This window comes from Leiobunum rupestre, chromosome 10, assembly GCF_980474605.1.
Source record: "Leiobunum rupestre chromosome 10, qqLeiRupe1.1.hap1, whole genome shotgun sequence".
NCBI lineage: Eukaryota > Metazoa > Arthropoda > Arachnida > Opiliones > Sclerosomatidae > Leiobunum > Leiobunum rupestre.
The window spans coordinates 40277402-40301912 of NC_143393.1; the positions used below are offsets into that span (position 1 = coordinate 40277402).

A 24511-nucleotide genomic window follows, 5' to 3' on the forward strand; every position below is an offset into this window, starting at 1 on the left:
CTCCTCTCTTTTCGCACTCATTAGCGAAAATAAATCGACGTTCCTCTCTTTTCGCGCTCATTTGAGAAAATAAATCGACGTTCATCTCTTTTCGCGCTAATTTGAGAAGATAAAACGACGCTCCTCTCTTTTAGCGCTAATTTGAGAAGATAAATCGACGCTTCTCTCTTTTCGCGCTCATTTGAGAAAATAAATCGACGTTCCTCTCTTTTCGCGCTTATTTGAGAAGATAAATCGACGCTATTCTCTTTTCGCGCTAATTTGAGAAGATAAATCGACGTTCCTTTCTTTTCGCGCTAATTTGAGAAGATAAATCGACGTTCCTTTCTTTTCGCGCTAATTTGAGAAGATAAATCGACGTTCCTCTCTTTTCGCGCTCATTTGAGAAGATAAATCGACGCTCCTCTCTTTTCGCGCTCATTTGAGAAGATAAATCGACGCTTCTCTCTTTTCGCGCTAATTTGAGAAGATAAATCGACGCTCCTCTCTTTTCGCGCTCATTTGAGAAAATAAATCGACGTTCCTCTCATTTCGCACTCATTAGCGAAAATAAATCGACGCTCTGCTCTTTTCACGCTCATTTGAGATTCGACATTGATGCTCCTCTCTTTAGAGAAGCGAAATTTTACCGCTCCAAAAAGAGCGGAAAGAGACGAACGAAAATTTCACGAGCGCGAGCTGAGCGGTTCTATAACAAAAGTGCCCATCACTGCCTAAATAACCAAATCTGCTCAAATTGAGAGTCTTAGCGCACTTTAAATTTATTTAAAATAAATCGTCAGGAATTCTACATTATCCTAGAACGTCGCCTTTCTGCAATTTTATAATCAGTAAGCAGGCACAAACGTTCGCAAATTTTATTCATCAACTCGAACCTGAGAGTGGCTATAAATTGTATTTCAGAGAAATAAGAACTATTTGCATTACACTTTTCGTCATACGCTTTTCACAAAGAATGTATGTATTTACTGTCCAGTTTCAACCAGCACGAGAGGGGGGAAGGAAAACGCCACATACGTATGCTTCAACCACGTTGAAAGACGTACGTTTTAGGGAACCAATGAGATACCGACCGAACGTGATTAACTTTTAAGGGAAGGATTATACTCGCAGAACACTAAAAAATCTGGTCAAAATATTTATATATATATATATATATATATTCCTTGTTCGTAGTACGATCAAAATATTCCTTGTTCGTAGTACGATCAAAATATTCCTTGTTTGTAGTACGATCAAAATATTCCTTGTTCATAGTATGATCAAAATATTCCTTGTTCGTAGTTCGATCAAAATATTCCTTGTTCGTAGTACGATCAAAATATTCCTTGTTCGTAGTACGATCAAAATATTCCTTGTTCGTAGTACGATCAAAATATTCCTTGTTTGTAGTACGATCAAAATATTCCTTGTTCATAGTATGATCAAAATATTCCTTGTTCGTAGGTCGATCAAAATATTCCTTGTTCGTAGTACGATCAAAATATTCCTTGTTCGTAGTACGATCAAAATATTCCTTGTTCGTAGTACGATCAAAATATTCCTTGTTCGTAGTACGATCAAAATATTCCTTGTTCGTAGTACGATCAAAATATTCCTTGTTTGTAGTACGATCAAAATATTCCTTGTTTATAGCAGAGAGTGTAAAGATTATGAGAGGCGTCTCTCTTTCAAAAAAGCGTACTAACTTTTTTTTTCCCAAAAATGTCCACTACTACCGTAAGAGCGATGGCGCCACCAGTGGCGCCGTTCTCACAGCGCGTGCGTTTCGATGTTAGGTTTAAAAGAGACGCAAAAACTTTCCAGATTTTTAATGCTAGTTTTAGAAGGTTTTTAAATAATTTAGTAGGTCTGGGGTATATTCTTTTGTTTTAAATTGTAAAATATCGAAAACAAGAAATCCTTGTTTATCTTTTTTTAAGTTTCCAAAGGAAAAAGCCTGGTAAATTCGCATTTTCATTAGATAGGCTTATTGGCATATTAACTTAATATAAATTTTAGTTCTATTTTGTGGCTGAAAATTGTAAATAATGATGGACTTACAAATAAAACTACGGAATATTTACACGTTAACCATAGAATTTGCGCGAATCATTTCATTGATGCCAGTTTCATGAATATTAGAACTAAAAATAGGCTCACACCATCCGCTGTGCCAACAATTTTCAGTCTTAATGACTCTACACCATTGGAAATTTCAGAAAATGGTAATTTCAATTCAAGCCTTGCTACTCCTCTGGGAAGATCTAAATGATAATTTTGGTTTTAAGTTTTTATTAACGGACAGGATTAGCCAAGATTTTGTAGATAATTTTCTTGGATCTATAAGACAGAAAGGAGGCAACCGTGATCATCCCAATAGACAACAATTTCGAGCTGCATACAGGGCTGCCTCTGTAATAATCTCTTGAAACCACCGGATTCTAATTGCATTGATGATTTGGATGAGTTCATTTTAAACATTGACACTTTTAAAACTGCAACTCCAGGACCGGATGAAGATTTCTCCAATTTTGAAAATCTTGTAGTCTCGCAAAGCCAGGGGCAATGTTCCGATGAAGACTTAGAATTTTGTAAATCTATTGAAAGTCCAAACCTGCTAAATCAAAATGTTCTTAGTTACATTTCAGAATATCTAATTCACCGCTGCTACTCAAACCTTCAATGCTCTTCTTGCATAAGTCAACTCAAAAAATACAATCCAATTGTTGACCCAACAAATCTGCTCTTTTACTTTTAAGCTTTCAAACCAGCAAAGAATTCTTCTATCAGCTGTTCAGCAGCCTCATCGTACCAACTGATAGTTTCTTCAAATTTGTAACGGAGACAAATGAAGTATTTGACACCAGTTTTAAGCTTTTATCGCACATGACAAATATTAAAGGACGTTTGGAGAGATTCATCATTCAAAGAATTGACAAGAAATATTTTAAAGCTAATGAAGATTCTCCATGTGCAACTGCTTACCAAAACATGATATCTTTTTTCATAGAATTCTGCATACATAGTTCCCTTAAAAAACAAGATCTCAACCATGAATACATGAAAACCCAGAAAAGATAAGTTAGGAAACTGTTAAAAATACAATATTAATCACATTTTACCAACTTCAATGTTTCCTCGTATTTTTTAACTTATACTGCTCTGTTCTCGTTAAGCCTCGGCAATTTCATAAAATTTCCAATGAATTTCCTTGGTTAATCAAACAAATTAATTCTTTTAGTATCAAAATATTATAAATAGTCCGCTTTCTTGTACTTACGTTTCTTTATTTTTCATGGAATTGAATTTTATTAATTTTAAATTAGCATAATTCAACTATGTTTAACAGCCATGACTGATGAAAAATACTTTCCGGATGTTTACAAAATTTAAAAATGTTCCAGTAGCGACATCGTGTGTCGGATAGTATCGTAACCTCTCCTATGGGCGCGTGCTCTCAAAATCTTGTACGAAATTTTAACGTTACGGGAATAGGAAGAGACGCCTCTCATAATCTTTACACTCTCTGTTTATAGTATGATCAAAATATTCCTTGTTCGTAGTATGATCAAAATATTCGTTGTTCATAAGTAGCATAATTAAAATAAGTATGACACTTCGTCATATTAAATTTCTTACTCAACCATTTTTCGACACTGAAACTCTCACCCAGCTTCGACTTGGACTGGCAGACGAATTGAGTAATTATGTTATCGTCCTTGGAAGTAGTATATTCAGCTCTGTGCTGAATTAAACCTTGATAACGCAATAAATCTGAAAATAAGTTTCTTGATAATATTTGATAATTTCCATACTTAATGATTTTATGTTACTTATGCTAATACCATTTTCAGACTAGGTCTATAAAACTGAATTTAAACCAAATTTTCTTTTCCAGATGTAATTCAATATAAAAGGTAATAAACGTAGTTTATAGCTCTCTACTGAAAAGAGTATAAGTATAAATTAAAACAGTCCTGTTTCAACTAACATTATATAAATTCACATTTATCTCTAATCTATTCTATGCCTCCAAAATTGGTCGTTGAAGTTGGATTATATCTGGGACCAATAAACTACTGGACCCGAATCTAGAACGCTTGCTTGGTTCTTTTAAAGCCGCGCTGCTTGTAGCGCCATGGTGCCCGATATTGGAAACCTTTCCACCTAAATCTTAGTTTCTTCTGAGAATATAATTATATAAAAATGGAAGAAACTTATCAAAAATTCATAAATTATCAAAAATGTATAATGCACTGGCATTTGGGTGGAAATATTTCGCGATTGTCCCAGTAGGAACGCTGTCGGCCGATGCATTGATTTTTTTGCTTATGATTTGGTCCATTAGTTAATTTATCGATTAACGCTAATATTTATGGCATATGATGACGTAAGGAAGTGAATCTTCATTAATTCAAATTTCCGATTTTGCAAATAGCCGTATTTGGTTTCCACGTTAATAGCCGTTAAGAGTCGTTATTTATTACTCCTTTATGGGCCGATTTCGTGACCAAGCGCCCTTTAGCTGCCGTCTTGTGATTTAGCCGAGTAATTTGTCTGCCGTTTTAGAAACATACAGTCATCAAATTCGCAGACTCCGGTTTCGGTTACCACCCAGACATTTCAATTGTATTGAATATTAATAATTATACATTTCAAATTAAATTAAAATTCGACTATGGTAATAATTAATTTGACCAAATACATACAAATATGATATTTTATTTTAGAGGTGCCTATCTACACAATAATTTTTTAGGGGTGCCTATCTACACAATAATTTTTTAGAGGTGCCTATCTACACAAACCATATTTTAGACCTGCCTATCTACACAAGATATATTTTGGAGGTACCTATATGCTCAATTAATATTTTAGAGATGCCTATCTACACAAGATATATTTTGGAGGTACCTATATGCACAATTAATATTTTAGAGATGCCTATCTACACAAGATATATTTTGGAGGTACCTATATGCACAATTAATATTTTAGAGATGCCTATCTACGCGTAAAATATTTTAGATTGTCCAATCTTCACAAAAATATTTTAGAGTTTCCAATCCGAGTTCAATCTACAGAAAAAAATATTTTAGAGTTTCCAATCCGAGTTCAATCTACAGAAAAAATATTTTAGAGTTTCCAATCCGAGTTCAATCTACAGAAAAAATATTTTAGAGTTTCCAATTGATCCGAGTTCAATCTACAGAAAAAATATTTTAGAATTTCCAATCCGAGTTCAATCTACAGAAAAAATATTTTAGAGTTTCCAATCCGAGTTCAATCTACAGAAAAAATATTTTAGAGTTTCCAATCCGAGTTCAATCTACAGAAAAAATATTTTAGAGTTTCCAATTGATCCGAGTTCAATCTACAGAAAAAATATTTTAGAATTTCCAATCCGAGTTCAATCTACAGAAAAAATATTTTAGAGTTTCCAATCCGAGTCCAATCTACAGAAAAATATTTTAGTTTCCAATCTACATGAACATTTTTTTAGAGTTTCCAATTTACACAAAAAATTATTATATTTAAGTTTTTCGAAAAGAATGTGACAGAATTACAACTAAAACCTGTATAGTAATGAATGGTATATCAATTTATGTATGGTTAAAATTTCAACAAAAAAGAAAAGAGGTTTTTATTAGTAATCCTGGCTTACTAGTCCAATTACGGTAGATGCTGTACCAAACCCCTTCCAAAAACGGAAATACGCTGAACGTGATGAGAATTGATTAGCTATTACCATATTAGAGTAACCATAAGTAACATAATGGTCATAAGTATAACACTGATCTATTTCGGATAATGATTGTCTGACGTTGGGTGATTGCGTAATAAGAATTTCATGAAGACGAAATTCGTCACGCGCTAGTTCCTTAGTCACGTAATAATTTAAGTGGTCATCATTAAAATAATGAGTGTCGGTAGCGTAGGAAGTGTCATACTTATATTATCATATTACTTATGGAATAAAAACGACTTTTTAAAAAATTGAGGATGAGAATACGCGCTCTAATTACCATAAAAAAGTTATTTTCTGAACTAAACTTTTGGAATATAATCGTACAGACATTTAAAATGAACGGAAAACATTTACAAGCTCCGATGGTCGCGCTAATCTTTCTAAAACTCTTCTAATTCGTTTTACAAGCGATAAAAAAACCCTCTGCAAAGTTCGTGACCTCTTTTCGACTAGAGGTGGCGTTCGAAGGCAGTTGCCCTTTTACGGCCAGCGCGACCCCTCGAGCTAAACCGCGCGCGTTGATTTCCAACAAAGAAAACGACGGAAGAAAGAGAAATGGGAGGTGAAGCGTGGTAGCTCCGATATCGGGCCGCCGCTATATACGTCTGTGACCTATTAGGGTCATTCTGATTCCAGCCGCGGTCCGTCAAGGATGCTCACGCCGAGAGCTTCGTAAGAGGGGAAGCTCTCGCTCCCGGTTCCTCGCGGAGATCCGTCATTCGCTCTTGAGCTTCCCAGCGCGCGGAAGCCGAGTGCGCTACGATGATCCTAAAGGAGAATCGAGTATCCGCAGATTTTTAGACTCTTAGAAAAGTTCGCATGTCGCTCCTCCGTGCGCTCACTATTTGCTCATCCCCCGATCGCTAATGCTCGGTGAGTTTGTACACTTCGGATAATGGATTTATTATTTATTATTTAAAAGGTTGAGTTTAATAACCATGGTTAAGGGGGAAGACACTACAGTGGCCATTGTCTACTTTCTCGCTATTTCAAGCTGAACTCTTTATTTTGGTATTTTAACTTATAAAATTAATATTTAAGTGTAGAACAGCCTCTTGTTTCGTGACTGAAATAATTTTGACAATTTTAAATTTAAAAGTATTTAAGTTATTACGTTTTAATTCGGACCCCCGGAGCTAAACAAGTTGGGAAAGCACCCAAACTACCCTTTAGTTAGGACCTTATATTAAGTCGTTTAGTTTATTATGATGTATCTTTTTTTTAATACCTTATTTAGTAAACAAGTAAATCTTTGTAAAGGTTGAGTGGCCATTGTCTACTTTCGCGCTATTTCAAGCTGAACTCTTTTAATTTTGTATTTTAACTTAAAAAATTTATATTTAAGTGTAGAACAGCCTCTTGTTTAGTGACTAAAATAATTTTGACAATTTAAAATTTTAAAGTAATTAAGTTATTACGTTTTAATTCGGTCCCCCTAAGCTAAACAAGTTGGGAAAGCACCCAAACTACCCTTTAGTTGGGACCTTATATCTCGTTAACTATTAATATTAGAATTATCAAAATTATTTTAAACCCTAGAGGAAGGTTCAGCCTAATAAGAAAAATAAAATTCAATTGTGTAATTGTTAAAACAGAAACGTTCAGCTTGTACGAAAAAGAGGCTTTTACTGTATTGTTCCTCCTTAAGATATATAAAAAATAAAATACAAGAAATATGGTTGGTACATATTTTATTTAACTATTTTAAATAAAATATGTACCAACCATGTCTTATATTTCATTTTTTAAGTAAATCGTTGGTAGTCAAAAAAAACCTAAATTTATCAACGCAGATATTTAATTTGTGTCGTTGTAGTTTAAAATTTATTACGCAGCGTTTTCGTGTTATATCGTTTTTATTAAAGCAAACATGTAATTTTAGTTTTTTGTTTGTGTTTTGAACCATATTTTTAAACCGGAATTACGAGTTTTAGATGGTAATTTGAAACTGGAAAAATTGTTTCATCGTTATTCGGTAGATTATACGGGATTTAGCGTTACAGATGGTATTTTTAACCTGAATTAGTGTTTAATACCGTATTGAAACCAGAATTATGTGCTATTTCAGGAGATATTTTTTAACCTGAATTATATATTTCAGATGGTACGTTTAAATTTTAAAAAATGGTTTCAGGTGGTATTTCTAACACATAATTAAAGTTTTAGGAGGTATTTTAAAAGCGTATTTAATAATTTAATATTCCTGGCGGTAGTTTAAACTTGAATTACTGTTTCAAACGGTAAATTGAAATTGGAATTAGTGTTTCAGGCGGTATTTTTAGATCGGAAATAATGTTTTCAGATTGTTTTTTTAGATCGGAAATAATGTTTCCAGATTGTATTTTTAGATCGGAAATAATGTTTTCAAATTGTATTTTTAGATCGGAAATAAGGTTTTCAGATTGTATTTTTAGATCGGAAATAATGTTTTCAAATTGTATTTTTAGATCGGAAATAAGGTTTTCAGATTGTATTTTTAGATCGGAAATAATGTTTTCAAATTGTATTTTTAGATCGGAAATAAGGTTTTCAGATTGTTTTTTTAGATCGGAAATAATGTTTCCAGATTGTATTTTTAGATCGGAAATAATGTTTTCAAATTGTATTTTTAGATCGGAAATAAGGTTTTCAGATTGTATTTTTAGATCGGAAATAATGTTTTCAAATTGTATTTTTAGATCGGAAATAAGGTTTTCAGATTGTATTTTTAGATCGGAAATAATGTTTTCAGATTGTATTTTCAAACCAGAATTGGTGTTTCAGATAATATATTTAATCTCGAATTAGTGTTTCAGATAATATTTTATATCTCGAGATAATGTTCAGATAGTGTTTTAAGCCGTAATTGGTGTTTCAGATAGTGTTTTTAAATCGGAAATAGTGTTCAGATAGTGTTTTTAAGCCGTGATTAGGGTTTCAGATAACATTTTAAAACCGGAATTTTGAGTTTTAGATAATATTTATAAATCGTAATTGTGTTTCAAACGGTAATTTTAACCCGTAAATAGGATTTAAGGCTGTATTTTAAACCGGAATTACGTGTTTAATATGGTATTTTTAAACCAGAAACACGTGTTTAATATGGTATTTTTAAACCGGAATTACGTGTTTAATATGTGATTTTTAAACCGGAAACACGTGTTTAATAGGGTATTTTTAAACCGGAATTAAGTGTTAAAAATGGTATTTTTAAACCGGAAATACGTGTTTAATATGGTATTTTTAAACCGGAATTACGTGTTTAATATGGTATTTTTAAACCGGAATTACGTGTTTAATGTGGTATTTTTAAACCGGAATTACGTGTTTAATATGGTATTTTTAAACCAGAAACACGTGTTTAATATGGTATTTTTAAACCGGAATTACGTGTTTAATATGGTATTTTTAAACCGGAAACACGTGTTTAATATGGTATTTTTAAACCGGAATTACGTGTTTAATGTTGTATTTTTAAACCGGAATTACGTGTTTAATGTTGTATTTTTAGACTGGAATTACCTGTTTAATATTGTATTTTTAACCGTAATTAGTATTTTACACGGTATTTAACACCAGAATTTGGGTTTCAGATGGTGTAATATTACATTTCGTTTTACTGCAATCCATTCTAGAAATATGATTGTATGATTGTCTAATATTATTTAAATTAATTTTTGTTTTTGGAAATAAGGAAATTGTTTTATTTAGGATTATAGAGAAACTGTCTATTACTGGTCATTATTAATAAATTATTAATATTATATAACTTTATATTACATTGCATTACGTTTACATTACGTTACGTAAAATTACGCTATATTTTATTAATTATATTATATATTATGAATATTTTAAATTACTTAAATAACTGAAATTTTGAGGACATTTTTGTGGCCCTAAATTTTTAGTTTTGTTCATTTTTTCTCAATTAACAGCATTTATAGTTACAAAGTATTAAAAAACCTAAGGTGTTAGTCAAATAGTCAAATCTGGCTGTTGAGGTCTATGATATTTATTCTTTATATTGTCGCATTTTTAATAATTCATTTTCGTTATTGTATTTGTAAAAGCCTGTTTGAGCTAAATCGGCTTGTTTTCAACGTAACCAGCGCCAATCAACCATCGCTTCTGTTAAACCTGGTGGCATAAATGTCAAATTCATTTATAGTCACTTTAATTTTTTTTTCAAAATTGCTTTAATGACTATTGGCAAGTGGTGGCTCTTGTCTAGTTGCATTCGCTCGCACTAGATGTCATTAGCGTATTAATCAAAACAAGTTGAGTAAGCATCAAAATCTAGCCTAAAAGGCGTGGCCACTGGCCAAATGGGAACTTATCGCGTTGATTGGCTTTTCGGAATCACGTGATTTTTAGCTTATTGAACACGTGGTATCGGGAAGCCAATAGATAGCTTACTGAACACGTGGTATCGGGAAGCCAATAGATAGCTTACTGAACACGTGGTATCGGGAAGCCAATAGATCGAGGACAACTCGCCTTTGTTTTAAGTCCCCGGAAGGTGCTGCCACCTAGAAGCGCTTTAAGAAATAATCTTCAAACTTTTTTAAAAATTTTTTAAAGAACCGCCACTTGCCTTAACTAGTTTTTTCTCCTGGAATAAAGCTTAGTTTTGCCTCAAATTTCTTGGTGTTTTTACCACTTCTCTGGAGTACCATCGGAGTATATCGTCAGAGATACCAGACGTACGATAATTATTGTTCATATCGATCATTTAGAACCCATTTTGGAGTACTATATAGTACTATACAGTACCATATAGTACTTTATTGTCAATAATTCGACCTGACCTATAAAATTTTTAATATTATTTTTTTAAAGATTTTCTCAAGGTCTCGATTTCTCCTTTATTACATTTTCGAGATAAACATTTTGAAAGTCGAAATCGTCCACTTGTACACCCCTGATGTGAGCGTTATCAAAATTTTTATTTATCAAAAATTTAACTTTGAACACGTTTATCCGGAATATTTTGAAGAAATTTAAATTTACAGTCAATTTTTTGAAATCGATAATTTTCTTTATCTGACAAACGCTGCCTCTTATCATTGATTCTTTAACTGTTTGTTGAGCGTACAAATTAGCTTCCTGACCAATATTGCGTGGTCATGGTCAATTAGTTCGGTTGTTTGTTCGCTGGCTAGACAAACGGATAAAATACTGGCAGTACGAACAGGGCTTTAAAGTCTTTCAAATAAACGGAAGCTGCGTTAAAGAAAAATGTTCATAGATGTCGCTACGGTTAATTACGTTGTTTACGGCTTGCAATTCTTTATCTCTTTTTATGTCTACGAAGAAAAGTATTATGAAACACGCAACAGAGAAGATATATTAGACATTATAGTAGTTTTCCAGACCATCCCTAAAGATCTAAAAGATAAAATAAATTACATTAATAAATATCCGGATTGGGAAGGAGGCGGTCTTATTTTTTGCGTCTTCGCAGCAGCGTTAATCGCGTCGACAAACGTAATTTTTAAGAACCAATGAGATTGCAGTATTATTTGATTTTATTAAAGCGGAGGAGCATACCGGGGGCCCAACGGGGGGAATTGGAGAAACGCTATAAAATAATCTCGACATATTTATTCTCCCTGAGTATAAATAAATACATTCTTGGTAGCGTATTATAAATGAAATTAAATGAAAAACAAAAGAGTTCGAAATTCCTTCTTTTAAACTAAATCATTGCTACGAAATAGGCTAATCCACTTTTGTCGATTATTCCTTGATAAAGCAAATTATAGAATATCTTTGGTATTAAAAATTCTAGAGATATTGTAAAATGAGAAGTTCCTTCTACAAGGGTAACGCCATTGAGATTAACTTTTAAATTAATTAAATATTAAATAAAAATAAATTAAATTAATTAAATATTAAATTAAAATAAATTAAATTAATTAAATATTAAATTAAAATAAATTAAAATAATTAAATTAATTAAATATTAAATTAAAATAAATTAAAATAATTAAATAATAAAATAATTAAATATTAAATTAAAATAACTAAAATTAATTAAATATTAAATTAAAATAAATAAAATTAATTAAATATTAAATCAAAATAAATAAAATTAATTAAATATTTAATTAAAATAAATAAAATTAATTAAGTATTAAATTAAAATAACATAAATTAAATATTAAATTAAAATAACATAAATTAAATATTAAATTAAAATAACATAAATTAAATATTAAATTAAAATTACAGATATTAATTAAATATTAAATTAAAATTACAGATATTAATTAAATATTAAATTAAAATTACAGATATTAATTAAATATTAAATTAAAATTACAGATATTAATTAAATATTAAATTAAAATTACAGATATTTATTAAATATTAAAATAAAATTACAGATATTAATTAAATATTAAGTTAAAATAAAATTACAGATATTAATTAAATATTAAGTTAAAATAAATTACAGATATTAATTAAATATTAAGTTAAAATAAAATTACAGATATTAATTAAATATTAAGTTAAAATAAAATAAATTAATTTAATAAATATAAAAAGTATTAAAATGGAGCCTCGATGGGCTTTGTGACCAAACTAATTAGCGAAATCGGCCCTAAATTAGCCGAGAAAAACTTTCATGAAACTTTTATAAAATTTATCATTTTTAATTTTTAATTCTACTTCGTGTAAACTATTTTAGGAACAGCCCCTGTCGCGGCTTTATTATCCTTGTCGCCCAAGAACCGTTATGGTTTAAATGCAAATTTTGTCCTACTTTAAAATCCGATACGATTATAAATGATATTAATGATTGGATATTTAATATGAAGGCTTAAGATAGTCTAAAGGGGCGCCGCGATCTCGAGGCTCCACCCTCGCATTAGGGTCAATTGATTTCTGCCTCTATTATTCCATTGGTTTGTATAATCAATGATTTATTCACCCCCCTACCCTACCTCATTGCCTCAATTAAAAGTCGGGGTTAGTTGAGAAGACGACTCTACTCTAGTCCGGAGGGGTTGTTGTTTGCGGAGGCGTATCCGGTCCGGAGGCAATTAGAGACGATGTGCCGAGTGTCGTGTTCGCCCAGCGGACATCCTCTAATCCCCACCCACAGAAAGAGGGGCCGTTCCCACTTACACTGCTCGCTCTGGCGAGAGTAGTAGCCAGGGCCCGGGCCCGATAAAATATTAATTCCGGACCCCGAGAGAAATCGTTAAACTTTTGGGAAAGATATCCGGGAGAAGGGTATCCCGTTTATTCAAACTTGGGCCCTTAGGCAATACGGGCCCCGGTATAATATAAATACTGGGCCCCAATAGAAATGGTTATACTTTAGGGAAATATATCCGGCAGAATGGTATCTCGTTTATTCAACCCGGGCCCTTAGGCTGCACGGGCCCCAGTATAATAAAAACACTGGGCCCCACGAGTAATAGTTATACTTTTGGGATAAATATCTGGGAGGATAACTCGTTTATTCAACCCCGGGCCCTTAATCTGCACAGGCCCGGTATAATATAAATGTTTATACTTATCCGGATAAAGGATAACTCGTTTAGTCTAACATGGGCCCTTAGGCTGCACGGGCCCTGGTAATTTGTACCGGCTTTCCTCCACCTCTTGTTGGGTCAGATAGCAAATGACATTAGAAGTTACTATATGGTAAATATTTGTAACCTTTCTTCAGTAACCATAGCTAAACCAAAAAACAACTTACATATATTGATTGATTAGGTTAATTTGTAGGATAAATATACATCCAAGGTGAGCTACATGACGGTAGTTTATTCCAAAATTAATCAAAAATTTAAGTGGGATATTTACCCTCTCCCTCAAATTGCTATATTTAATTGTTATTCTTTGGTTTGTTTAAAAATAATTATGATAAAAATGGAGACATTAAATACCATATTAAAAATTACAGTTTATTAAGATTACCGAGATGATAGTTTGTTAGTAGGAAGTATATTTAATCCGCACCTAGCTACGGCCAAAAATACCATGTCGTTTGCTCTCTCGTGGCTATCAATGCACATTTAATTATTAACCTTTTACATTGATTAACTGAACATTAAAAAGCTGTAGCCTACCTCGAATTAGCCTCTTCGAAATAAATAGAGCCATGTAGCGTCCAACGCCAAACGTTCATAAGCTATTGGATATTCAACCGACAAAAATCAACCAATGGGATCACTTCAAAAATAATATTCAGAAACTATTGGATATTTTGCCGACGATAATCCACCAATGGGATTTACTTCAAAAATAAAGTTCCTTAACTATTGGATATTTTACCGACGATAATCCACCCTTGGGATTTACTTAAAAAATAAAGTTCCTTAACTATTGGATATTTTACCGACGATTATCCACCAATTGGATTTACTTAAAAAATAAAGTTCCTTAACTATTGGATATTTTACCGACGATTATCCACCAATTGGATTTACTTCAAAAATAAAGTTCCTTAACTATTGGATATTTTACCGACGATTATTCACCAATTGGATTTACTTCAAAAATAAAGTTCCTTAATTATTGGATTTTCGACCGACGATAATCCACCAATGGTATTTACTTACAAAATAATGTTCATAAACTACTGAACTACTACTGAACTTTTATTTTGGTGTAATTTCTGTTACACCTATTGCTCGTAACGAAAATTGGTCTTAATTGAAAGCTAACTACTTTATTTACATTTTGTGGGTCGGGAAATATTTATAGTTTAAAAAGGTTTAAATGAAAACCAATGAAGCGACAAAAATATCGTTTTATGAAACCCGCCAATCTAAAGTGCTAACCTAGAATGGAAATTCGATAACGACCACAAACGGGTAGAAATCGAACTATTGGTTTTTGAATGATATGCTTATCAATAGACGGGTTAAGCTCACCCTAGAAAACGGGATGGCAGAATGCGTAGCAAAGGCGTGATGCGTAAAAAATCCTGACCGTTCTCCATACAGGTTAACTAGAGTTAGCTTAACCATTCGAAGATAGCTAGTGGCAAAACCTAATAAACGCCATTTTTAAAACTTGAAATATTCAAGTGGTATTTACTGGTGTATTTATCCCTGAGCTGACATTTTTGGTATTTGTGTACAATTCCCTAATGTACTTGAATTTACTACTAACTCGAAATTTCCCAATACATAGTTTGCACCTAAGGGAGGGGCCTATGGTCTCCTTGGAAACCAGGATGGGAATGAAAATTTCAAACCATTTCGCGCATAGCTACCAAATAGGTAGCCATTTTGTTGGTCATCTCATCAAAGCGACAAAACGTACGAAAATTAGATTTATACTTTCAAATTTTGAAATTAATATCGTTAAGGGCCTTAAGAAAACCCAGATAGGATTTTAAACCCGGGTTATTTAAATAAAATAGCAAATAACGACCGGAATATCTAAGAAAAGAAGTTAGCAAAGTTTATCAAATTAGGCCTTTGTGGTGATCTCTTTTACAATTACCTTCGGTATTGAATAAAATTACAATATTCGGTCTCCCTTTCTAATGGAACTACTCGAACAATTTTAACTAGGCAGTTAACCATTTTTAACGTGAAACTTAATTCTTAATCATTTAAAAATAATTAAAATCCACAAACCGACGATTGAAACTGATAACCCTTGCGTTTTACTGAGAAACCTACACCTAGGAGGATATATTCCTAGCCTACACCAGCAAAATGGCAACATCGTACCGTTCATTCTTGAGGAAAATACATATTTATTCTTGGTGCATGTATCTATACTTGGAACGGCGTCATTGATGACGTAGGGATGCAAACTATGTATTTGGCATTTACTAAGTTTTGCCTTTGGACAGCCGTATTGTTCTACGAAATAAAGTGTAAATTCTGCCACCAGGTTGAACAGAAAATATGGACAACTGGCGCTAGTGACGTTTAAAATCATGTCTGTTAGCAGTAGATTATTCGAAGTAGCCTATACTCCCTTAAATATTACCAAGGAATCACTTTTATTGGAGGCATTGAACAAGATGGCGTCTTCCAGTGTAAATCGATTGAGAGCGCTCTATTTGCGCTATAAAGAGGGCAATGTGTGGCCGAAGGCAAAAGCTATAACGGCGTTACTGATGACATTTTTGTCCTCTGGTGAATAAATCAATCTTGCAGAGAATGTCAGTTACAAAACGGAGCAACAAAACGAAGGCAGCTTCAACGAGACCTTTCTGGGCGGCAGAGTCCGGGCCGACGGGAGCGGCTCCCCCTCGATCGTGACGGTGACCACGGAGGAGGTGGTGCTGGTGACAGCGGCTGTCCTTCTCTGGCTGGCCTGCGTCGTCCTCTTCGTCAATAAATGGGGGAAGATCCGCATGATGGAGCCTTACCATCCCGACTACCACGCCAACTCCAAGAAACAGTCCATTCGAGGTGACTTCGCTTTTATCCATCTGAGAGATACACCAGAAGTAGATAGTATATCTCTTTGATTGAAGACTGTGTACGGGAAAGGGGTGACAATATGGGGTTTAATTTGGATCGCAATAAGCCTTTCTATAAAGTCATTACGCTTGCCGGACTGGTTTTAATGTATCGCTTTCGTCACGAGATACGTACGAGTTCAGTTCAGTTTTGAAGGTTAGATCTTTATAAAAAGAGCGACCCTTCGAATTTTATTTCGTCTCTTGTTCAGCTTGTTAAAATGTTCCACGCGCTCTTTCATATTTTGGCGTAAAAGGCTCGCGCATTTGTTTTATTTCAGGGACCACGCGCGAAATCGCTAGAGCCCATTTACGCTAAAATATCAAGACGCGCGTGGAACTTTAAGCAAGTTGAATAAGAGATAAATATAGTTTATGCTAGCGTCTTTGATAGTGAAACGTCACTTCTACGTCACGAGTGACGCACCCGATACATCTAAACAATAAGGCCAATGTTATTTATACTAGGAGCAACAAACACAGCACTGCCCACACAAGGAGAACGCAACCCGTCTAAAGTCGTCGATTTTCTTGTGTACGTTTTTCATTGGCTAGACGCTTTAGCGCCTGCTGCCGTCGGAAGGGGAAAATTCGGAAATTGTCTTCCCCCCCGCCCGTAAAACGTTCAGCGTAAAGGCTCGTGACGCTCGTCCAATGAAATTCGTACACAACCCTTCGTTAGCGTGTTTAAAGGCTAGCTGCGTTCTCCTTGTGTTTGTTGCTCCTAGCTTTATAGAAGGGCCAACTTCGTGAACCTGAAATTAACCGTTTAAAAACAATATAGATTCAGATTTCAGAAATGTTTGAACGAAAACTCGACAATTACGATAGATCAGATATATCAGATTTATCAGATCGGTTGATAACGCTCAAAATGAAAACCAGATATAGTTTAAAACCGAAACTAATCTGTATTCACTCTAAACCGACACATTAAGTTTCGATATTTTTAATTATGTTTATTTTGATTTGCTAATTTCTAATTCACTAATTGTTTATACTTTTTAAACCTACAGAAGGAGATGAGATTTCAGATGTCTTACAGTTATCGGTTTTAAATATTCCTTTAATTTTAATTACTGTTTATTTTAATTAATTTGCTTTCAATAAGATTACATATACAAATTTCCGGTAAATTAGCGGTTGGAATTGAGAATTTCACCTATTTTCTGTTGAATTCCTAAAGGTTATATTAATTCATTTTAGAAATGTCTATGGCGTAAATTTCAAAGTGATCAATAAATATTCTTTATTTTTTTAAGCTTCATTATAGCGTAATTTTAGTATTATGCTCCTAAAAAATCATCAAATCGCGTGTTTATGTACGTCAATGTGGTAACCTCGGACTTACCCGTTCTATACTTACCCTGCAATTTCTTAGGTATACCTCAGTAGTACTAAAAATAAATTATTACAACTGTTTTTAAGTCTTATCTATATTAATTAATTAATCATCACTATGAAATATAACGCAATAGACGGTATTTCCCAAAATTAAATGCCACGCGCGGCCATACCTAGATATTCAACCGTTAACAGGCCAAATTCGAAATTCCCTCCTCCTATTTACCAGAAATTCGTGCTAGTGTCTTTCCGCCGAGTGTACTCGATATTTTGCCTTTCTTAACCTGCAACTGACAAGGAGACTCCCCGAGGTGTTTCTTTCAGATTTTTTTCAAACTCGGGGGTTAAGTAGACCTTCATGTACAGCTAGGGTTGGACATAAGGATAGATACAGGGTATTTCTTTATTTGTTCGAAAAAGTGATTTTTTTCAAAAACTATGTTTTCTAGAAAGTTGAAATTTAAACTGTACATTATACGTGCCGGGGGACACTTTCTACCCAAATTGCATCTAAATCGAAAAATATTTTCACGTTTTTTGAAAATTTGAATTTTAACCGCTAGGTGCTATAAGAAAATTGTTAATAAGAAAATTGTAGAGCCTCACCGAAAACGTACAAATAGCATTGGTGCGAAAAAATAGACGTCTTTTTCACTGACAAAATACGACTTGAAAAAGTGACAAGTTGGGCAAGCTAAAATAACTTTTTTTGAATTCCATTGGGAGAGTAGTGTAACTTTATGAAAGTCAGAAATTTGTTAATCTGGTGTTTAGTGCAATTTGGCTTGCAGTAAATTTCTCATTTGGGAAATTTTACATAGGCATAAGTACCATCCTTACAGAGCAACGCTTCACCACGGTTTACGAGATGGAGAGGCTCAACAACGGCTGGATTTTGGCAACTGGCTGCTAAATTCCGTGCACGACGACCCACAATTCCTCCGCAACATGCTATTCTCGGATGAATCCTCGTTTGTAAGAGACGGCCCTTACAATAACCAAAATAATCATGTTTGGGAAGACACAAATCCACACTGGGGATATGAACACCGTCACCAATTTCAATTTGGGCGCTTGAATGTTTGGATTGGTCTTGTTGGAAACCGGTTAATGGGTCCAGTATTCTTACCGCAAAATCTAAATGGCCATTTAGATTTCTTGATGGAAAGGGAGAAACGGTCCCGTACACTGGCCAGCAAGGTCGCCCGATCTGACTCCGTTGGATTTCTTTCTTTGGGGCTTCGTCAAGGACAAGGTGGGCGCCACTCCGGTTGAGATCCTTGAAGAGCTGCGTCCACGAATTGAAAGCGCTTGCCGGGAAGTAACCCCGGAAATTATTCAAGGCGCCTTCGACAATATGATTGTTCGCGCCCAAGCCTGCAACGCAGCCGAAGGTGGTATTTTCGAAACGTACTTATATATTTATAAATTTTGTTTGTAAGTAGATAAATAAAATGTCTTTGTTTTTTAAAAAAATTCCCATTTTTTCTCCTCGATTTTTCAGCGGTGTTTATTGCATTAAACACCAGATTAACAAATTTCTGAATTTCATAAAGTTACACTACTCTCCCAATGGAATTCAAAAAAAGTTATTTTAGCTTGCCCAACTTGTCACTTTTTTCAGTGAAAAAGACGTCTATTTTTTCGCGCCAACGCTATTTGTACGTTTTCGGTGACGCTCTACAATTTTCTCATTGACAATTTTCTTATAGCACCTAGCGGTTAAAATTTTAATTTTCAAAAAACGTGAAAATAGTTTTCGATTTAGATGCAATTTTGGTAAAACGTGTCCCCCGGCACGTATAATGTACAGTACAAATTTCAACTTTCTAGAAAACATAGTTTTTGAAACAAATCACTTTTTCGAGCAAAAAAAAACCCTGTATATTTTTTGGTAGTCAGCCTGACTAGTGAGCCTCCTATCTTAATTTATTTTAGCAGTCACTGACTATGGGGGGGTAAAAATGGGAATATAAAAACATGAAGGAGAGCCAACATTTTGCTTTACCCGTCAGAATTGAAATAGGAGTTTATTATCATTTGAGTTACATGACTTTGGCCGATCACAATTTTTTTTTAAATAAAATGGGATTGATGAGTCATGAATTTATGATACTCCATATTCGCCATTATTTATAGGTACATGTTTCACTAGTTAAATTGATTTGTGAGCCCCCTGATTTTGATTAATTTTAGTAGTCAGAGCCTTTATTTTAGTAGTCAAATGCCGTGACTAGTACCTTATGTCCATCCCTGTTCATGTACCTTGAAAGCTCCTAAAGGGAAAAGTTTCAATGGCCATTCGTTTTGCCATGGCAACCAAAATTGTTTTCACAACTCAAATTCAAACTTTCTTTACGTAAAATAACATGGGAAAATCACGGATTGTAAACCCTTACGATTTTTACCGAATTTTATTGATTTTACCCATTTTTATCAATTTACCCAATTTTATAAAATTTACCCAATTTTATAAAATTTACCCAATTGTTTTGCCAAAAAGTTTTAATTTTTTGATTTCTTCAAAATGGCAAAGAAACCGCGATTTTGCCGTAGAGAAAGTCGAAAATTGAGTTGTGAAAAACATGGCAAAACGATTGGCCATTGAAATTTTTCCCTTTAGGAGCTTTCAAGGTACACGTAGGTCTACTCAACGCCTGAGTTTGAACAAAATCGGGGAAAAACACCTCGGGATGTCTGCTTGAGACAAACATATCTATACAGCGGCTCTTTTTGGGTTCGCACAAAACCCCTCTACAACTTCCTTCCCGTTTCTGGAGCTTCGTTATTTGTTTCCTCCGCTTTCCCGCAGATGGGGCTGATTCCCTTACCCGCTTCCGCGTAAGAGACGTGGGATGTAGGATAAAATAGGACGAACCCCCGGGGCCCTCCCGGGGGGGGGGGGCGCTTGATTTATGACTAACCCCCACTTCGCCATTTTTTCTCCGCGTCCTATGAGTGTTTTTAATGAGATCCTCTATCAGGAACATTAATTATGATGCAGCAAATTCCAACGTAGTTGATTGCTTTATTTCTCAGCAGCGCGCGCGTTTCTACGGTGGAAGATGGTTTTAACCTTTCATGACCCTTAAACGCTTTACTTCCGGTCCTTTGGGGACAATTGTCAGCGTTGAGTTTTAAAATGGACGGAATTTGCTTTGCGTTTAACTTACTCGCTGGCATTTGCATTGTTGATTTTTTTGTAACGTTCAATTTTGTTCAAACTAATAAGTCAATTGATCAAGCTATTCAGGTCGTTAGTTTCAGATAACTTAAGATAATTTAATTAAGTAATTAAAATAAAGTTTATTCTAAAATTATAGATTTTATATATTTCGAAATATATTTAATATCAAATGAACTAGAAATTTTTTTCGGATATTATTTTTTGGAGAAAAAACGTGAGTAAGTTGCGTAGAAGAGCAAAATTCTGAATTAATTACTACCGGTTTTAGAATGCACCTTGAAAGTTTCAAAAACCGGTGATTGTTCAAAAGTAAACCAAGAATGTTGATTTTTGCTCGGACATAAATTAATGGAAGTGAATCATACCCAAAAACCTCTTTCTTTAAATTGCATCACTCGCTGGCGCTCCTATCGAGAGAATGTCGAAAGCTTCACACGTGATGACCCCGGGTCATCTTAAAATAGTCATTTTCTCTAACAAGGAGACATCCCGAAGTGTAACCCACCGTTTTTGTTCAAACTCGGGGGATTGCTAGCCCTTTCTGTAACTTGAAAAATCCTAAAGAGAATTTATTCTATGGGCAACCGTTTTGCCATGGCAACGAAAAATGTTTTTGACAACAACAAATGGAAATTTTCCCATTGAAAATAACATGTGATTCTGACCGATTCCTAGCCCCCCCCCCCCCTGTTAAAAATTTCAACAAATTTCAAAATTTCGAAAATTCCAAAAATAGAAAAAATAGATAAAATTTATCAATTTGAAGTCAAAATCCCATGTTATTTTCAATGGGAAAATTTAATATTTTGTGTTGTCAAAAACATTTTTCGTTGCCATGGCAAAACAGTTGCCCATTGAATAAATTCCCTTTAGGATGAAGGTCTACCAATCCCCCGAGTTTGAACAAAATCGGTGTGTTACACTTCGGAACAGTGGCGTAGCCAGGGGGGGGGCACAGGGGGCACATGCCCCCCCGAAACGTATGTTCGTACGTACAAATATTTTTATTTTTTTACTTTTTTTTCAATGGTGTGCCCCCCCGAAACAAAATCCTGGCTACGCTACTGCTTCGGGATGTCTCCTTGTAAGTATAAGAGTTCAAACCCGAAACTAAGCCGAATTCATTGTAAAACGACAAATAGAAGTTGAGCGGATTCCAGATTTTAAAATCTGTTTATTTTTATTTCCTTTACACAAGATTCAATTTAGAATCAGATTTCTGAGTCGGGGGAATATAAACCTTATCTGACTACCTGATTACCTTTAGATATCTTAGAGCAAGTGTCGGCTCGACGTGAAGTAGCTTTATTTTCAACAGATGTCGCTAGCGTCGAAATCAAAACAAGATGCTGAAGCTACATTTTGACCCAAAAGGCGGGACATAAACGTACCCCTCGCGTTGATTGGCTCGTTTGTAAATTTAACAATAACTTAAATTATAGTAACTTTTAACAATATTTTTTTATAATTTAGGTTAAAAACCACTAAGAAGAGTATAAGTTGTCTAATTATAATACTCTACAATGGTTATCTGACGACGTTATCGTTTCCCTATTTTGAATCTTAGCTTCCTATGCCATTAATAGATGGCACCACGATCTCCCGTAAAGTAGTTTTTTCGAAGAATCGAATAGATTCATTGCCATCTCTAATAACAAGGGCCCTTGCTCGTAGCGTCGTAGCTAAGCCACGCCTTGAAACGGCCGCCATGACATTAATTTTACGTCGCAGGTCACGAGACAAAACGACAGACGATCCTGCGAAATAATCACGTGACCGCCATGGGCGTCGTAATGTCATGGCCGACCTAGACGCGTTACCGTGGCAACTAGCCCAAGCCACACCCATGAGCAAGCCGGGCTGGAAAAAACCGTTCTTTTTTAAATTACAAAATCCAGTATGGTTAAAACCGGTTGTTTGAACCGTATAAAACCCCTAATAAAAAAAAATGCTAAAATTGCTTATATTACTTCGAAAATGGTAAAATTAACCAATTCAAAATTGCATTTTTGCGCGTGAAAGTACCTTTACATTACGAGGTATAGCAGACTTATTTACCTGCTTTATACCCTAACATGGCGGCGTAGCAGACGACAAAAAGGGAAGGTAAAAGTTCTAATTTCGTTTTGAAATAAAAAATGCAGATTATTATATTCTGCCTTTTTTATTTGAAATAAATAGTATTTCAAATTTTAAATATTTCTAATTCATTTCTCAATATTTTTTAAGCTACGAATACAGGTTTCAATGATAGAGCCGACAGTTGGTTTAAAATAACCACCCGAATAACCTGATCAGTTTTCCTTTGGAATAACCTAATCAGTTTTCCTTTGGAATAACCCGATCAGTTTCCTTTGGAATAACCTGCTCAGTTTTCCTTTGGAATAACCTGATCAGATTCCTTTGGAATAACTTGATCAGTTTTCCTTTGGAATAACCTGATCAGTTTCCTTTGGAATAACCTGATCAGTTTTCCTTTGGAATAACCTGATCAGTTTCCTTTGGAATAACCTGATCAGTTTCCTTTGGAATAACCTAATCAGTTTTCCTTGGGAAGCACTACTGTCCCCAATTTTTTTGATTCACACTATGCACGCGACAAAATTAAGACAAACAAAACTGCGCAGTGTGAACTTAGCTTCTTTATTCGCCTAAGACGGGATAAATTGGCTTTCTCATTCGATTTCGCGGCTCTTTGTTTACCATTTTAGCGTGTATCGGTTAAAGCGGGGATTGTTTTTGTCTCGGGCTGCCCGTCTCCGCCTAAGCCGTTGGGCGAATCGCTTGACTTCTTTCCCCAAGGAACTGAGTCCCGACCGACCACAGTTAAATCGACGGACAGTGCTCGAAGACATGGACTTAACCCGTCCGTCCGCCTTTGGTCGAACCGTCATCTGGTCGAGACCCAAATCCTTCGGGTAACGAAGAGATCAGCCTTCTTCTCTATATCTCCGTTTCTTTCGCTTTGTCCGTGTCCGCGTGGAACGGCGCTTCCTCAGTGGAGCATCCGGAAGACGTCCCCGAGGATGGCACTGTGGCTGACGAGATTGCGTTGGACCTTTTGCGGCGGTCTCGTATCCGCCAGAACAGTATGTTCGCCTTCGAGAGCGCCAAGACCCGCTCTTTCGACCAAGTGACGCCTCGTCGCTACAAGAGCGCGGAGGACATCCTGTCGCTGGTCGTCCACGTCGATGGACTCCAAGAAGTCCAGGAACTCCAGGAAGAGGATGAGACGAGTTCCTCCTGCGGTTCTCAACAACTCCCAGAACGCGACTCGCAACAACCCGTTTAGTTATTGCAACAATTACCAGCGTTCGGAACTTCAGAGTGCCAACGTATCTTTCTAGTGCCCTTCGTTACGTTGATTTCCTTCTGGTGCTATTCTTTTGTATTAAGATTTTTGGAATGTGTTGTAAAATGCGCCATCTGTTTTAATTCCTGACAACTAATTGAGGGGGGAAATTGCAGACGACTTTTGAATTTTCGCGTTTCAGGCGGAAACTGTCTGTCTCTTAGTGTTGCCAAGTGGAAAAATGTTGATGGCTTACTGGATTTGTTGATCAATGTGGTGAAAGTGAACAATATCAGCCCCTTCAATAATGTGGAAAATGTGGTAAATAGTAGGCAATATATTTTTATTAAAAAATTTCAGAAAATTTTAAATTTTCCGTAATAAATTTTAGTTTTTCCAAAAATTGTATGTCAACTTACAAATGTCAGATCTTGAGTACTCTATTTTCTTACTTTTGTATTTTAGTGTTATATTTTAAAATTAATGGTTAAAAAGTGTGTTTTAATTAGTTTTTTTGTACGCTTTTGT

General features: G+C 34.7%; 1 protein-coding gene and 1 long non-coding RNA gene across 2 annotated transcripts; one reads left to right on the plus strand and one right to left on the minus strand.

Annotated features, from left to right (window-relative positions):
- Positions 1-1865: 1865 nt before the first annotated feature.
- On the minus strand, positions 1866-3132 carry LOC149925687 (uncharacterized). The gene is made up of 3 exons (XR_016476998.1): positions 2968-3132; positions 2660-2856; positions 1866-2596 (listed from the first exon to the last, which is right to left on the minus strand). It is a non-coding gene; the product is annotated as an uncharacterized LOC149925687 (long non-coding RNA).
- Positions 3133-6478: 3346 nt separating this feature from the next.
- LOC149925688 (uncharacterized) lies at positions 6479-24126 on the plus strand. The gene is made up of 3 exons (XM_090161220.1): positions 6479-6604; positions 15853-16110; positions 23691-24126. Exons 1-3 carry the CDS (start codon positions 6598-6600, stop codon positions 23981-23983), a joined length of 558 nt encoding a protein of 185 aa, XP_090017346.1. The 5' UTR covers positions 6479-6597; the 3' UTR covers positions 23984-24126.
- Positions 24127-24511: the final 385 nt, after the last annotated feature.